Source organism: Mandrillus leucophaeus, unplaced genomic scaffold (genome assembly GCF_000951045.1).
Source record: "Mandrillus leucophaeus isolate KB7577 unplaced genomic scaffold, Mleu.le_1.0 Scaffold718, whole genome shotgun sequence".
Classification (NCBI taxonomy): domain Eukaryota; kingdom Metazoa; phylum Chordata; class Mammalia; order Primates; family Cercopithecidae; genus Mandrillus; species Mandrillus leucophaeus.
In genome coordinates, this window is record NW_012107786.1 from 190,461 (window position 1) to 206,583 (window position 16,123).

The 16,123-nt window shown below is 58.1% G+C and overlaps 3 protein-coding genes across 3 annotated transcripts in view; 1 reads left to right on the forward strand and 2 right to left on the reverse strand.

Moving 5' to 3' along the window:
• EHBP1L1 (EH domain binding protein 1-like 1) overlaps nucleotides 1–6,245 on the forward strand; it is a 16,884-nt gene extending 10,639 nt beyond the window's left edge. The window contains exons 13-19 of the mRNA XM_011965239.1: nucleotides 3,272–3,341; nucleotides 3,457–3,512; nucleotides 3,607–3,730; nucleotides 4,013–4,112; nucleotides 5,397–5,470; nucleotides 5,573–5,687; nucleotides 5,799–6,245. Coding sequence (XP_011820629.1) covers nucleotides 3,272–3,341; nucleotides 3,457–3,512; nucleotides 3,607–3,730; nucleotides 4,013–4,112; nucleotides 5,397–5,470; nucleotides 5,573–5,687; nucleotides 5,799–5,898 — 639 coding nt within the window. The 3' untranslated portion in view covers nucleotides 5,899–6,245. The remainder of the gene's footprint in view (nucleotides 1–3,271; nucleotides 3,342–3,456; nucleotides 3,513–3,606; nucleotides 3,731–4,012; nucleotides 4,113–5,396; nucleotides 5,471–5,572; nucleotides 5,688–5,798) is intronic.
• A 223-nt stretch (nucleotides 6,246–6,468) lies between these two features.
• On the reverse strand, nucleotides 6,469–9,344 carry KCNK7 (potassium channel, two pore domain subfamily K, member 7). Its single transcript, XM_011965185.1, is given in 4 exon segments — nucleotides 6,469–6,810; nucleotides 7,064–7,314; nucleotides 7,316–7,463; nucleotides 9,029–9,344. Coding segments are annotated over 4 exon segments (921 nt in total). The 3' UTR covers nucleotides 6,469–6,604.
• A 1,869-nt stretch (nucleotides 9,345–11,213) lies between these two features.
• The window catches only part of MAP3K11 (mitogen-activated protein kinase kinase kinase 11), a 20,693-nt gene continuing 15,783 nt past the window's right edge, over nucleotides 11,214–16,123 (reverse strand). The window contains exons 9-10 of the mRNA XM_011965184.1: nucleotides 12,839–13,213; nucleotides 11,214–12,075 (exon numbers count right to left, since the gene is read on the reverse strand). Coding sequence (XP_011820574.1) covers nucleotides 11,738–12,075; nucleotides 12,839–13,213 — 713 coding nt within the window. The 3' untranslated portion in view covers nucleotides 11,214–11,737. The remainder of the gene's footprint in view (nucleotides 12,076–12,838; nucleotides 13,214–16,123) is intronic.

Consider the following 16,123-nt stretch of genomic DNA (forward strand, 5'->3'; position numbering starts at 1 on the left):
CCACCGCGCCCGGCCATGAGTGGGGTTCTCAAATGGTGGGACCTGCATTAGCAAAAACGTGGCAGCAGGAAAGTTCAGGTCTCGTTTAGGGAACTGCCAGCCATCTCCCAGAAGGTCCATAAGTGGCAATGAGGCTAGGCTGAGAGCAGGAGTCCGGGGTGTAGGGTCAGAGGCACAGCATTGAGCCTGTGAGTGAGAGACAGAGGGCACGGGTGATGCCCGCCTGTAGGAGATATGATACGCAGGAGTCAAGAGGATGAGGCCAGCTTTGGCCCATCTGTTGGCCTCTGGCCACAGCCCCATTAATGTGTGTCAGTGGTTCTTTAAATCTTAAAGGGGAGGTGCCAACCTATGCCCCTCTGGGTCCCAGTTCCAGCATCTGGCCTTTCCAAGTCAGGCCTTCCCTCAACTCTTGTCTCACAGGAGATGTCTGACCCATGGGGCCGGAGGGGACTCCTCACTGGCCACCCCCATCCCTCATGCCCATTGTGTGCAGTGGGAGGTGGTCTGACCTGGCCCGGCCCTTGGGAGCTCCCAAAGTCCTGGTCTTCCTCGAGGAGAGGCCAGACATGAGGGTATTGAAAGAGGAATTTGAGGCCGGGTACCGTGGCTCATGCCTGTAATCCCAGCGCTTTGGGAGGCAAAGGCGGGCAGATCACGAGGTCAGGAGATCGAGACCATCCTGGCCAACATGGTGAAATCCTGTCTCTACTAAAATACAAAAAATTAGCTGGGCATGGTGGTACAGGCCTGTAGTCCCAGCTACTCAGGACGCTGAGGCAGGGGAATCATCTGAACCCCGGAGGCGGAGGTCTCAGTGAGCCGAGATCGTGCCACTGCACTCCAGCCTGGCGACAGAGCATGACTCTGTCTCAAAAAAAAAAAAAAAGAGGAATTTGAGTTAGACATGAGGAAGCACTGAAATTCCCATGAGGCCTGGCATGAGGAAGCTCCGCTGCTGCTGAGGCTGGATTTCTCCACTCTCCTGCCTTTGCCTGTCCCGTCAGCTCAGCACTCTCTATGTGCCTGGCCTGCCCATGGGCTCTTACAGTGTGTATGAAAGCCTTTTGCAAGGTGGCATTGAGGCTCTCTGCAGATTGCTGTCAAAAAGAGGGGAGCTGTGTGTTTCCTTAGATTCCTTTCTAGAAGCCCTGCAGCTCCCAGGTCACACAGGGCTGGGCTTTCTCCCATTTTACATACAAGGACACAAACAATGGCCCCATGGGTGTGACTGGCCCCGAGGCACACAGCAAGTTGGTGGCCAAGCTCGGAAAAAAAGTTTTGGGTTAGACAACCCTGGGTCCTAGACCAGACCCTTTAGGAGCCTCAACTCTGACCCTCAGTTTCCTCATCTGTAAAGCGGGGAGGGTCATGGTCCCTGCCTCCCGGGGCTGTTGGGAGGATCCGGTGAGTCAATGCACATAAAGTGCTTTAAGTGCCGGGCACAGAAACACTTGGTAGATATGAGCTGTTGTTATTAGTCAGTGTACCCCGGGTGTATTTTCTGGGCCCAGCTCTGTATGAGGGGGAGACATGGGAAACCAGCAGCTGTGACGGGGTGAGTGGGGGTTGGAGCTGTGATGGGAGAGGCCATGGGAGCAGCATCTGCCCAGGCTGGGGATCAGAGGAGGCTTCCGGAGACATGGAAGTCAGGGAGGGCGGTGGGAAGAGTGTGGGGGCCCCGGCAGGGGGTCTCTGGAGGAAGTAGGGCTGGGCTGGGTCATGGAGGTCACGTTGGTACCAGGCAGCCCAAGATGGAGGCTGACTCCAGGCTGAGAAAGCTATTTTGGGAACTGAAAGTCGGTCACTGTGGCCAGGGGGCGGTGTCTAGGCGTGGCTCAGGGTGGTAGGAACATTGAGGCTGAAGCTGCCTGAGGCTTTGGCATGAGGCTGGGGGACTGAGCAGAGGTGTGAAACAGTGACACCTAAAAGGTGGGGGGAGTGTCAGAGAGGCCTCGTTTCAGCTTGAGTCAGCAGGCAGGCCATGATGGTGGCTGGTGGGAAGCCACCACTGCCCCAGGCCAGAGAGGATGGCCCCTGAGCCAGGGATGTCCAGGGCTGCCTCTTGGAGAGGTACAGGTGGGAGTGGACATGGGTGGCTCAACCACTGTCCCTGCCCCATGACCCTGACACAGGTCAGATGACCCAAACTTGGGGGGCCAGGTCAGGAGCAGTTGAGGGGCCAGGCTGTCAGCTGAGCCGCAAGTTGGGGACCCCCAGCACTAACAGTCCCAGCAAGTCACTAGGGGCGGGTAGGCACATGGGGTCAGCCCTGCCCTTCCAGGCTAAAATTCGGAGATCCAGCCAGCCTGACTTGTCCTGTGTGTGTGAGCGTGCAGCAGCCGCTCCTGGGTGCGGGAACTGAAAATGCAGCAGGGCACCCCGTTTTGGCCAGGATGTGGAGGTGCTGGCTCGGGAGGGTCCGGGTCTGGGAAGCCCTGAGGGCAGAAGGGGAGGGAGCCTGGGTGGGGCCTCTGCAGGAGGCAGGGCTGGGCTGGATCACACGGATGGGGCCATATCGGGTGAGTGCAATGGTCACTGCATGGGGCCCTGGCCATGATGGGAAGCCAGCACTAGCTGACAGAAGTCAGAAGTGGCCTGAGGGAGTTCCATGGAGGAGGAGTTGAGGCTGGGCGTGGTGGCTCACACCTGTCATCCTAGCACTTTGGGAGGCTGAAGTGGGCGGATCACCTGAGGTCAGGAGTTCGAGCCCAGCCCGGCCAACATGGTGAAGCTCCGTCTCTACTGAAAATACAAAAATCCCCGTGGCAGGTGGCTACTTGGGAAGCTGAGGCAGGAGAATCACCTGAACCAGGAGGTGGAGGTTGCAGTGAGCCATGACCCTGCCACTGCACTCCAGCCAGGGTTACAGAGCGAGACTCCGTCTCAAAAAAAAATCAAAAAAAAAAAAAAAAAAAAGAGAGTGGGGAGGAGAGGCCTGGGCTGGGCCCTTCAAAGGCTCTCACCCTGTGAGGCCGGAGCTCAGCCCAGCCCCAGGAGGGGAATTGGGAGGCTCGGAGCCTGGGCGTGGATGGGCCCAGGGCCACAGGGCCAGGAAGGATGAAGGCCGTGGCCTTTGCTTGAGGAGGCATTTTCCCTGGAAGGAGGTGGGCCCAGGGATTCTGTGCATGCAGGACTAGAGGACGGGCAGGGTCGGGCAAGGGCTGGGGTCAAGGACCCCTCCTCCCCTCTGTGTGAGTGGCTCTGGCTGGCCCCAGGCCCAGGCTGGCGGGAAACCCCTCCCAGCCCTCACTGGCCCCTTCTTCCACAGGAAGGCCCAGCCCCTGACCCCAGCTCTGCCCTGGGCCCACCCACAGCTGCAGCCTCTCAACAGCCCCCTGGTGAGTAGCAGGAGTGGTGACCATCTCAGTTCAGGCTGTTCACAAAGCCTGGACTGGGGACTTCCTGGGGATGGGTGGTGGTTAGGGGGTGCCTTATCATCATCTCTGTCTGCAGGTGGGAGTCCCCTCTCGGAGGAGCCACCCCCAAGCCCAGGGGAGGAGGCTGGGCTGGTAAGGAGGGCTAAGTGGGAGGAGCTAATGGTTGAGCACCTCCTATTCAGGGCCTGGGCTGAGTCCACCCTGTTCTCTGCCTTTTCCACCCCAGCAACGGTTCCAGGACACAAGTCAGTATGTGTGTGCAGAGCTGCAGGCCCTGGAACAGGAGCAGAGGCAGATAGATGGGCGGGCGTCTGAGGTGGAGACGCAGCTGAGGAGCCTTATGGAGTCAGGTGGGGCATGCATCTGGGGGTCCCTTCCCCAACACGTCACTAGGTCTGCCGGGCCCTGCAGCTGTTCCTGACCTTGGGAGGAGCTGGGAAGAGGCACGGCTGGCGTCAGCGTTCCCATTTTACAGCCAGGCATGCTGAGGCCCTGAAGTGGCTTCCTTGAGGCACCCAGTTCTGGCTTCTGGGATGTCACAAGGGAGCAAACCCCCTCCCCCATCCCCCAGCTGCCCTACACTGATACTGGGGGCAGGGGGCAGGCCTGTTGACTGTCCCTGTCCAATGCAGGTGCCAACAAGCTGCAGGAGGAGGTGCTGATCCAGGAGTGGTTCACCCTGGTCAACAAGAAGAACGCTCTTATCCGGAGGCAGGACCAGCTGCAGCTGCTGTGAGTGCTGGCCCCGGGCCAGGAGAGCAGAGGGACTCTCAGCTACTTTGGTTAGGGTTCTTCACTACTTTCTTCTTCCTACAGAGATCTTTTTGACAAATGATTCCTCCTCCATCTGACTGTTTTTGTCCTAACCAATTTGCTGCTTAAAGTGTAATACTGGCTGGGTGCAGTGGCTCCCGCCTGTAATCCCAGTACTTGGGGAGGCCGAGGCAGGCAGATCACCTGAGGTCAGGAGTTCAAGACCAGCCAACATGGTGAAACCCCATCTCTACTAAAAATACAAAAATTAGCCAAGTGTGGTGGCATGTGCCTGTAATCCCGGTAACTTGGAAGGCTGAGGCAGGAGAATCGCTTGAACCCGGGGGGTGGAGGTTGCAGTGAGCCGAGATCAGACCATTGCACTGGGCAACAGAGCGAGACTCTGCCTCAAAAAATAAAAATTAAAAAAAAATTAAGGATAAAACTCTTAAATTAGAACTATTTTTACTAATAAGAAAACCCGCTGGGTGCGGTGGCTCATGCCTGTAATCCCATCACTTTGGGAGGCCGAGGCGGGCAGATCACAAGGTCAGGAGATGGAGACCATCTGACTAACACAGTGAAACCCCGTCTTTACTAAAAATACAAAACATAAGCCCGGTGTGGTGGCGGGTGCCTGTAGTCCCAGCTAATGGGAAGGCTGAGGCAGGAGAATGGCGTGAACCCTCCCGGGGTTCAGAGACTGTAGTGAGCCGAGATCGGGCCACTGCACTCCAGCGTGGGCAACAGAGGGAGACTCCGTCTCAAAAAAAAAAGAAAGAAAAGAAAAAGAAAACCGAGGCCCAGGAAGTTGAGGGCTGAATTCCCCAGTGTGACCCTGTTCCTTTACAGTAAGGAAAACAGAAGCCCAGAGAGATATGATCTGGTTCCCATGTGGGGTCCAAAGCCACTCTGCGGCCATTGCCTTTGTCATCCTGCTGGGTGGGGACGGCTTTGCCTCCCTTTTGCGTTTGGGATCATTTTTAAGAGTAACTGTAGCCAATACTTCCTGTTTATGAGTGTTTATGCAAATAATCCTTCAGGGGTCCTTCGGGGTGGGGGGGCAACATAAACACCCAGCAATTGGAGAAAACAGAAGAAAAGAGATAATGTGGTCTGGAGACTGGAGGATAGCTCTGCGGTCAGCCCTGCCCTCCCTGGGAACTGCTGGGGAGGTGGGATGGGGTCAGGGAGTGGCCAGAGCCCTGGGCACTCTCTCCCTATGCCGCTTTTCCTGACCTGCCACCCCCCTGCACCGTCCAGCATCGAGGAGCAGGACTTGGAGCGAAGGTTTGAGCTGCTGAGCCGCGAGCTGCGGGCCATGCTGGCCATCGAAGGTGGGACATGGGCTCAGGGGGCAGGAGGCAGGACAGAGCCAGGGTAGAGGCGGCACAGCGCCGGGCCCGCGCCTCCTGACGCTTAGCCGCTTCGACCCTCAGACTGGAAGAAAACGTCCGCACAGCAGCACCGAGAGCAGCTCCTGCTGGAGGAGCTGGTGTCGCTGGTGAACCAGCGTGACGAGCTGGTCCGGGACCTGGACCACAAGGAGCGGATGTGAGTGGCGCTAGGCGGCGCTGGGAGTTGGGAGGGTCCAGGACATGCTCCCGCAGAGGGTTGGTGTGGACCCCGCCCAACGCTGCACTGACTCGAACCCATTCCCCCCAGCGCCCTGGAGGAGGACGAGCGCCTGGAACGCGGCCTGGAACAGCGGCGCCGCAAGCTGAGCCGGCAGTTGAGCCGGCGGGAACGCTGCGTGCTGAGCTGAGGCCACCGGCCTGGGTGGTCCATAATTTCTCGCGCCCCCGGCGTCCGCCGCTGCCCTGGGCCTGCGCTGCGGAGGACCCGGCTGTCCCGGATACCGCACGCGTGTCCGCTAGGGGCCGCCGGCGCGCTTCCCGGGACGGGGCAGGGCGGATCCTCGACCCCACGGGCGGGGCGGCCGCCGTATTTATTTGTCACCGAGTGTGTGTGTGCGCTCGCGGCGGTGCGGGGTCCTCCCCGACGGCACGGCCGGGCCGGCAGCCTCGGGGAGAGGGATGCCTGGGCACTGCCGCCCCTCGCCGGCTTGCCCTCCTGTTCTCCAGAGCAATAAAGTTGGACGAGGCTACCCCAGCGCCCGGCCTTTTCTCCGCTCCACCTGCGCTCTCAATAGGCGGAGGAGAGTGGGCCGAGGCTGAGGAGGGCGGCTCTGCCATCCTAAGCCGGTTGGTGCGGCTTCGAGGTTCCCAGGGCCAGCGGAGGCTGGACCTCGGCCTTCCCCAGATGGTGGCCGGGGGCTCAGGGAAGTCCCATTAGAAATACTTGAAAACAGTCGAAATGGTTGCTCATTTTATGATTAACACAGTATTCCCCGAGGCCTCCCGCCCACCCCCACCGCGGCCCCATCTCCTGATTCTTCCCCAACCACTCTTGGCTGCTTCCTCCTTAGGTGCCTGCCACCTTATGGGAGCTGAACTCGGTCACCTGACGCTTCAGCAAGCAGGGGCTTGTCCTGAAGCTGGGGCCGCGGGGGGCAGGGTGCTCAGAGCCAGTTCATCCTGCCCTAGGATGCCACCTTGGTTCTCAGCAGTCACAGGACTACTGGGCCTGAAGAACTTCCCCGTGGCACGGACCTGTGGCAGCTCAGAGAAGGTCTCCACGGCCAGCAGCATGGCCAAGAGTCCTAGAAGCAAGTAACCTGGGGAGGAGAAGGTGCTGGGGCAGCGCCTGGGTGCTGGTGATACTCCCTGCCCATCTCCCAACACGGTGACCTGCCCTGGCAGCTGGCGCCACTCACCACCTCCCAGAGCTCTTCAACTACCCCTCCCACATCGTGCCCAGGAGTGGGGTCCCTCCACCTGCAAGGCCCAGTCCCCCCAATGATTTATGGGAGTCCTAGTCCAGGCTCCTCTTCCCCCTTCCCCCACACGCTCTTAGGTGGCTGGACTTACCAAGAAGTGCGAGCTGGCCCAGGTGGTAAATCACAGGGTGCAGGCCGCGGCCGTGGCCGGGCAGCAGGTCCCCCAGGCCAATGGTGCTGAGCGAGCTGAAGCAGAAGTAGACGGCCCCCAGCAGGCTGCAGTCACCCTGAAGGCCCCACAGCACCAGCGCTAGCAGCAGCACAAAGCTGCTGGCCACCAGCAGGCCCAGTGCAACTGCCCGCAGCAGCGCAGCCCTGGCCGGCGACAGCTGCCAGTGGACCTACCCAGGCACCTGGGCGGCTGAGCGCAGGCAGCAGGCAGTGGCGCAGGGTGGCCACGAGCGCCAGGGAGGCTGGCAGCCCCAGGGCTGCATAGACCATGCAGAAGGCCTTTCCGCCTGGTGATAGTGGGGCCATGTGGCCATAACCGGGAGAAGAGACAGTCAGTGGACAGTGAGAGCTCTGAGTGCCATGTCTGCTGGGGTCCCTGCCTACCCCAATACCGCCTTCTGCAGAAGGCTGCCCTCTGGTGGCCTTGAACTGGCCAGGTCCAGGTTCTAGCTGACTCTGCTCCTCCTTGGTCAGGGGATCCCTTACCCTCTCTGGGCCATTTTTCTTTTTTGGGAAATGAAAGGATGAAAGAAGACAGTTCCTCAAGCCTTTTGTAGCTGGGACAATTCTGAGAACTGCACTACCCTTAACAGATACTCCTGATTCCACAGCTGGTGGAATATCATCCACTCTTTCCCCAAATGTGTGTCAAGTCCTGTGTGCCAGGCTTTGTGCTGGTATCTGAGTCAGCCCAGGCCCTGCCAGCTCTGGTGGGGGAGTTGGGCAGGAAAATCACGAAGGGCTGCAAAGAGGCAGCATGGAGGAGAGAGGGCATGTGCCAGGTGGGGAGGGGTGGGAGCGTGGGGTGTGCTGGGAGAACAGCATCAGCTAATACAGAGCTGCAAACGCACATGCCTATTGGAGCCAGTGCGAGACAAACAGGAGTGGTGGGGACAGGGGTGCACTGCAGAGTGTGAGCTGTTTCCAAAGGGCAGGCCCCATTCTGCTCCTGTCAGGATGTTGCCTTGCAGGGATTCTGGCTCAGTGTGAGTAGGTTTCCTGATTTTCCAAAAGAAGTTGGAAATACAGGCTGGGCACAGTAGCTCACACCCGTAATCCCAGCACTTTGGGAGGTTGAGGTGGGTGGATCGCTTGAGGTCAGGAGTTTGAGACCAGCCTGGCCAACATGGCAAAACCCCGTCTCCACTAGAAATACAAAAATTAGCCGGGCATGATGGTGCACGTCTGTAATCCCAGCTACTCAGGAGGCTGAGGCAGAAGAACCCAGGAGGTGGAGGTTGCAGTGAGCCGAGATCGCACCACTGCACTCCAGCCTGGGTGACAGGGCCAGACTCTGTTTCAAAAAAAAAAAAAAAAAAAAAGTTGGAAATACAAGTTCCAATTCAAAAAATACTGAGACACTTTGTGGGGCAAAAAATACGAAAACCCAGGGCTGTGGGTCCTGTTGCTGCTTTTCCCTGGGCACGATTTCTCTGCAGAACTCCCTCATCCCTGTCTGTGCCCTCCTGCTCTGCGAGCATCTCATGCCAGCTTCCTCCTCTATCTTCCCTCACTCCTCCACCTGAGGCCATGGTCCTGATCTGTCCTTCCCAGGTTCCTTCTATTTGCTTCCATCTAAGAATCCATTCCAGTGTCTTGTCTCCCCTACCTGGCCACAGGCTGTGGCATCTGGGCAGCTCTCCTGGGTCTCAAAGGGTGCCTGGGGTGGGACTGGGGAGGCCACACCCTTCCTGGCAGCTGAAGTGGAGGCACCAGTTGGGGTGTGTTGGTGGGGAGCCCCAGCTGTGATGTCGGGCCTCACAGCGCCTGGGCTCCGTCTGGCTCTTTGGTGCTGAAGGAAGGGCTGCATGAACCCCAGGGACCCCAGGGAGCGATGGCCTCAAGAGCTGTGCCCCCTGACTTGGCTGCCAGGCTCTCTTACCTGTGGTGGTGAGGATGCTGGCAGTGAAGAGCAGGGCTGAGGGAAGGTCCCAGTTCCTGGCCTCTGAACTGTTGCCCAGGCTGGAGACCCTATGGGCCTGGGTGGCCAGGGCAGTGCCCAGCAGCTCTTCCAGTGCTCCAGGTGGCAGGCAGGCCCTATGCTCTGCCTGGAATGCTGCCAGCTCTGCCCTGAGCTCAGCCTGAAGCCTGCATGCAGGAGGCCCCTCCAGGGCCTGGAACAACACAGCCCCAAGCCCCAGGGTCAGTAAGTGGGCCACAACCAGGAGCCCATATCAGGCCCAGGGCCTTAGACACCCCATGGCAGGCTGCTGGGGTGCTGTGGGAGCTGGCGGCTCCACCTCAGGCACCTGGGAACGGCTGGGCAGGGCTGGGCCAGGAGGAGGTGCTCTGTGGGTAGCTGGGACCTGGCTGGGGTGGCTGGGGTGTGAACAGAGGGAGGTGAGCTGCCTCACCCCTCCCAGGTTCTGGAGGCAAGACATTTGCCCATTTCACAGCAGCTGGGACGGTGGGGATGGGTGGAGGAAGGTGGCTGCAGTGAGGGGAGGAGGCAGAGGAAGCTGAGGCCTAGACAGGACCTCACACTTATTCAAGGTCCTGCTCACTCAGGCACCCATACTGCATTCATTCATTCATTCATTCAGCAAGTGCTTAGGGAAGAGGACAGGCACAGGTCCTTTCCTTCCTGGTGTTTACACAAGAAACCTCTTAGCAAAGAAACTGGCAACCTCTCATTGTCATGAGTTCCATGAAGGAAATGCCCTGGGTGATGGGAGAGCCTGTAGGGAGCGGGGGTTATCTCACTGGGAAAGCTCCGCTAAGGAGGTGACATTTCAGCTGGGGAGTAAGAGGCCGGTGAAGGTAGGAATGAGCTTGGGGTGTGAGAGGAACAGAGGGCTGGCTGTGGCAGGGGAGAGTTGGGGGTGAAGGGGGGATAAGGACACATGACAAACGTGGTCCAGGGAGACCTACGCTGGGCTACTGTAGGCGTCCTGGATGGTGATTTTGGCCTGGGTAGTATGGTGGGAGAGGAATGGTGGCAGCTGGGAAGGATCAGGTGAGGGCAGGGGTAGGAGGTAGGGAGAGGACTCCAGGGTGCCCAGAGTACCCGGGCAGATGATACCCTTGAGCCTGATTGCCAGTTCTTCCCGAGAACCCTTTGTGCCTGCCCTCCTGACTCCCTGCCCCTGAACTATACAGTCTGGCTGCCATGGGGCACCTGGGAGAGGGCAAGCGGGGCCTGGGTTCCAACTCCTCTAACCTCAGAGGGGCTGAGGACAGAGGCCAAGGGACCCTGCCCTTGGATATGGTGTGGGAGTGCCAGAGCCCCCATGGCATTGTGAAGAGAACTGTCAGGGGTGCCAGATGCCATGGCAAGTCACGATGCTTGGAGGTGGGTGGAAGTTACTACTTTTTATCTTTTTTGAGACAGTCTTGCTTTGTCGCCCAGGCTGGAGTGCAGTGGCACTTGGTTAACTCAACCTTCGCCTCCTGGGTTCAAGCTATTCTCCTGCCTCAGCCTCCCAAGTAGCTGGGACTACAGGCACCTGCCACCACGCTGAGCATTTTTTTTTTTTTTTTTTTTAAGTGGAGACGGGGTTTCACCATATTGGCCAGGCTGGTCTCGAAATCCTGACCTTGTGATCCATCCGCCTCGGCCTCCCAAAGTGCTGGGATTACAGGCATGAGTCACCGCGCCCAGCCTACACTTTTTTTTTTTTTTTGAGATGGAGTCTTGCTCTGTTGCCCAGGCTGGAGTGCAGTGGCGTGATTTTGGCTCACTGCAATCTCTACCTTCCAGGTTCAAGCAATTCTCCTGCCTCAGCCTCCAGAGTAGCTGGGACTACAGGCATGCACCCCCATACCTGGCTAATTTTTGTATTTTTAGTAGAGATGGGGTTTCACTATGTTGCCAGGTTGGTCTTGAACTCCTGACCTGTGATCCACCGGCCTTGGCCTCCCAAAGTGCTGTGATTACAGGAGTGAGCCACCACACCTGGCAGAGAAAAGCCTTGAATGACTCACCAAGGCTGGTGGATCTGGTCCCAGGAGAGGGATGCCGTGCAAGGCAAGGAACTGCCTATTGCTGGGGCATCAGGGCATCAGGACACCAGGGTTGCATGATAGGTTGGGTCACCTGGTTACCTCCAAGAAAGGTGACAGGCTACATGTGGGGAGACAGCTTTTAAGTTTATTTGGCTTCTGGCTTCATTGGATCCCGAGGCTAATACTCCAACCCTGGCTGGGGCAGCAGGAAGGCACCCAGAGAGCCCTGGCCCCAGATGACCCCCAGGGCAGGAGGCCCATGCTCTAAGCCCTAGGGCAGGGGCCGCAGTAGCAGGACTTGGTCAAAAGTGCTGGTGACAGCTGAGGCCGGCCCCTCTTCCCTGCACCTCCCCTCCTCCCTGCATCACCCCTGCGGGCAATTCCCTGAGACAGGCTCTGGTCCTCCCAACCAGCTGGGTACAGTGTCGGGCCCCAGTAGGGCAGGTGAGCTGGGAGGTTTCAGGTATGGGGGCGCAGGCCCCCCATCCAGTGTGAAGGCTTCCTGTGCAGTGTAGTGTTCCTGACCCCCAAAGCGGGGGTGGGGTCCCTGGGGAAACTGAGGCAGCTACAGAGGCTGGCCCAGCTCCTGTTCCAGTGTATGCTGTGACTCCTCTAAGGCAGCTGGAGCTCGGGGAGTGGCCTGGCCCACTCAAGGTCCCGCCTCCGGCACCCAAGGGGCCTGGGCACCCATGTCTTTGGTCTGTGCCCTGCAGTCCTGGGGGCCTCCCCGGAAGGGGTTGGCAGGTGGGGAGTCCCAGAAGGGGTCTGAGTCTGGGAACAAGGTCCAGGGTGCCCGGCGGGGTGCAGGCTGTGGCGAAGGCAGGGGAGAAGGCCGTGGCCCAGCCGACACAAAGCTCCAGGGATCGATGCGGCTGCGAAGGGGTGAGGGCCGAGGTCGGCTGATGAGGCCCAGGGGTGGTGAACGTGGGGTGCCTGGGGTGCCAGGAGCAGAGCGTGATGTCCCGGGTGGGGGTGAGACAGTGCCTCCTGTGAGATATAGGAGGGGCACAAGGTCAGGCAACCAACAACTCCTGAGGTCCCCAAGATACACTGCCCTGCTCTGGGCCTCAGTTTCCCCATCTGCACAGTGAGCTACTTGACTCAACTTCTACGGCCCTTCCTGCTCTGCGTGCCTCTGTTTTTTCGTAATGGTTAGGAGTGAGGCCTCTGGAGCAGGCCGGCCTGGATGTGGATCCCGGCCCTGCCGCTTACCAGCTGTGGGAGCTCTGGGTCCCTTCATCTCTGTGCCTTACATTTCCTTATCTAAAAATGGGCATCTAAGAGCACTTAGTTCTGTGGTTGTTATGACTGAATGAGACCATCTCGGGAAAGCCTTGTAAAGAGTACCTGACACAAGTAAGGAACCAAGAGTTTGCTACTATTATGACTACATATATGCTCCGTCACCCAGGCTGGAGTGCAGTGTCATGATCACGGCTCACTGCAGCCTCAACCTTTCAAGGCTCACGTGATCCTCCCAAAGTGCTGGGATCACAGGCGTGCACCACTGCCTGGCCTTGATTACTTCTGTTATTTCACAGCAGGCATTGCCCCCACCTGCCTGGACCACCTGATAGCTGAATTTAGAACTCTGCTCCCTACATGGTCTTCAGTATCCCAAGCGCCTGGTTCAGGGTCCAGTAGATGACTGTGGTCTTGGCCTTGCCTCCTTGCATGTCCCCAGCCACCCCTCCCTCCCTGGGGACCCCCATCTCCCATCCGTGAAGCAGGCCGGCCTCAGGCCACTCACCGCGGGGCTCCTCCTCACGTCGGGGGCTCTTGGCTGACCGCTGGCCTGCAGGAATACCCAGGTCCAGCAACAGGGGTGCAGGAGTGGGCGGGGAGTCGGGCGTCTTGGGTGAGAAGCGAATGAGCGGGGAAGGGGGCGGCTCGGTCGGGCAGGGCGCGGGCATTGGCGTTGGGGGTGTTGTGGGGGGATCCCCACGCTCACGTCCTTGGCCTCCCGGTGGCTGCAGGTCGCGGCCGAGGCCCAGGGAGGCAAGCAGGGCGGTGCCACGCAGTAGCGCACGCTGGATCAGCTTGGGCGTCCCAGAGCTGCTACCGCGCTCTGCGGGGAGAGGCCTCTTGGGTTCCTCGGGCTCCAGGCTAGGCCGTAGGGGGTTACCTGCGGGGCGGAGGCGGCACAGGTGACGACACGGCTGATGCATCTTCCGGATGAGGGCCCAGGACCTCTCTGCGGTCTTGGAACTGAGTTCTGCCCTCTACCAGCATCTTCCCTGGTCCCACAGGTCCCACGGCCTCCCTACCATGCACCCACACTCCGGCCTTTCACAAGATGGGTGCTGGGAGGGGAGGGTAATGCAGGCGGAGGAAGTGACAGCAAAGCCTGACGGCAGCCAGTGACCCAAAGATGGATGGGCAGTCCCAGTGGAGGCAGGGCTGAGGCCAGGTCACGGTGGGCCTCCATGGCCTGCCAGGGGCAACATCCAGGTCCAGGGCCATGGCAGGTACCACTGACTGGGACCGGCGCCCTGTGCTCTGTGCCCACCTGCTTCCTGGCTTGGCAGCCCTGCCCCTTCTGCGCACCCACCCCCACTCCAGCTGTAGCTTGTAAGATGCACACAGTCAACTCTAACGTACATGGCCGCCTTGAGGAGCACAAATCCCTGTCCCTATTCTAGAAAGGAGGAAAATAAGGTTCAGAGGGGTCAATACCTTGCCCAAGGTCACAGCTAATTTACAGAGTAGGTATTTGTGCCAGGCCTGAGCTGAATAACATAGGGGCATTATGTTGTCTGATCCTCATGCCCGGGGGTTCCAGGCTTAGAGGTTGAGGGCTTGCGCAGAGCTGTACAGCCAGTGAAAGGTGGAGCTGGCTTCACCCCAGGCAAGGGCAGTAGAGCCTTTGCTCTCCACCATTTCCCAACCAGACTCTGCCCTAGATTTCAAGACACTAGTGTCCCACTTTCCAGTCTCGGGTTGGCCTGGCTCCATTCTAGATCACTTGGGCAGGGATAGGGAAACCGCTCATTAAGGAGAAGGGCCTCTAGGATGGGCTCTCACAAGCACTGATTTTGGCTCTAGTATCTGCTATGGCTCTAGAAGAAAGTCTGGCCTCCTCCCTCTGCCTTTCCCCTCCTGCCTGGAGTGCAAAAGCAGGTTGGATGTCGGGAGGAAGAAATACAAGGCTGGGAAAAGTGAGCTTCTACTATGAACCAGGACTCAGCTGACAGTCCCTTCTGTCAGCCACAACCCTTACTCAGACTCTCTGCCTCTTACCTCACCCAACTCCCACCCCGGCCACTGCCACTGAAGGAACAAGGGAATCCTTCTAAAATGCAAACCTGTTAAAGACAGGTCTCTGCTTAAAAACTACCCATCACTTCCAGCTTCATTCACTCATTCATTCAATCAACATCTACTGACCCATGTGCCTTGGCCCCTGTCCGCAGCCCCAGTCCTGAGACTCCTTGGCTCTCAACTCTTCTCAGAGTTCAGCCAGGTTGCCTTTTCCTTGGGTCTGGTGAGCTGCATGCCTGTGCACACACTGTTTGCTCTGGCTGGCTGACCTTTCCCACCTCAGCTTTCAGTGACCTCTTACGTACCATCCAAGACCCACTGGGATGTCACTTCCTCTGTGAAGCCTTCCCAAAATCTCCCTGAACCTGCAGTTATTGCTCATGTTATGCCTCATACAGGTGCTACTGGACTTGTCTGTGAGTCTGCCTCCTTCATCAGATGAGGTCAAGGCAGTGTTTAACATGTTGATGCCTGGCTCTTAAAATGCAAATCCCTGGGCCTGGCGCGGTGGCTCACGCCTGTAATCCCAGCACTTCGGGAGGCCTAGGCAGGCGTTTCACGAGGTCAGGAGATCAAGCCCATCCTGGCTAACACGGTGAAACCCCATCTCTACTAAAAATACAAAAAAATTAGCTGGGCATGATGGCCGGCGCCTGTAGTCCCAGCTACTTGGGAGGCTGAGGCAGGAGAATGGCATGAACCCAGGAGGCGGAGCTTGCAGTGAGCCAAAATTGTGCCACTGCACTCCAGCCTGGGTGACAGAGCGAGACTCTGTCTCAAAAAAAAAAAAAAAAAAAAGCAAATCCTTGTTTGATGAAGAATCCATTTTTATAATCCTTGCACCAACCACATGAGGTTATCGTTATCACCACCACTTCGCTGGTGAAGAACTGATCATTTACAGTGAGTTTAAACAGAAGAGGGGAAATCATGTTTAAAAAAAGCAAGGGCTGGCTGGATGCAGTGGCTCACACCTGTAATCCCAGCACTTTGGGAGGCCAAGGCGGGCGGATCACGAGGTCAAGAAATCGAGACCATCCTCGCCAACATGGTGAAACCCTGTCTCTACTAAAAAATACAAAAATTAGCAGGGCATGGTGGCACACACCTATAGTCTCAGCTACTTGGGAGGCTGAGGCAGCAGAATCACTTGAACCCAGGAGGCGGAGGTTGCAGTGAGCCGAGACCCCGCCACTGCACTCCAGCCTGGGTGACAGAGCAAGACTCCATCTCAACAAAAAAAAAAAGCGAGAGAGGCTGGGAGCGGTGGCGCATGCCTATAATCCCAGCACTTTGGGAGGCCAAGTAGGGCAGATCACTTGAAGTCAGGAGTTCGAGACTAGCCTGGCCAACATGGTGAAACCCTGTCTCTACTAAATACAAAAATTAGGCCGGTGGTTCACGCTTGTAACCCCAGCACTTTGGGAAGATGAAGCAGGCGGCTCACTTGAGGTCAGGAGTTTGGGACCAGCCTGGCCAACATGGCGAAACCTCATCTCTACTAAAAATACAAAAAGTAGCTGGGCATTGTGGCACATGCCTGTAATCCCAGCTACATGGGAGGCTGAGGCAGGAGAATCATTTGAACCCGGGAGGTGGAGGTTCTAGTGAGCTGAGATTGCGCCACTGCACTCCAGCCTGGGCAACAGAACACCACTTCATCTCAAAAACAACAACAAAAAAAATTAGCTGGGCATGGTGGCACATACCTGTAATCCTAGCTACTGGGGAGGCTGAGGGAGGAGAATTGCTTGAACCTGGGAGGTGGAGGCTG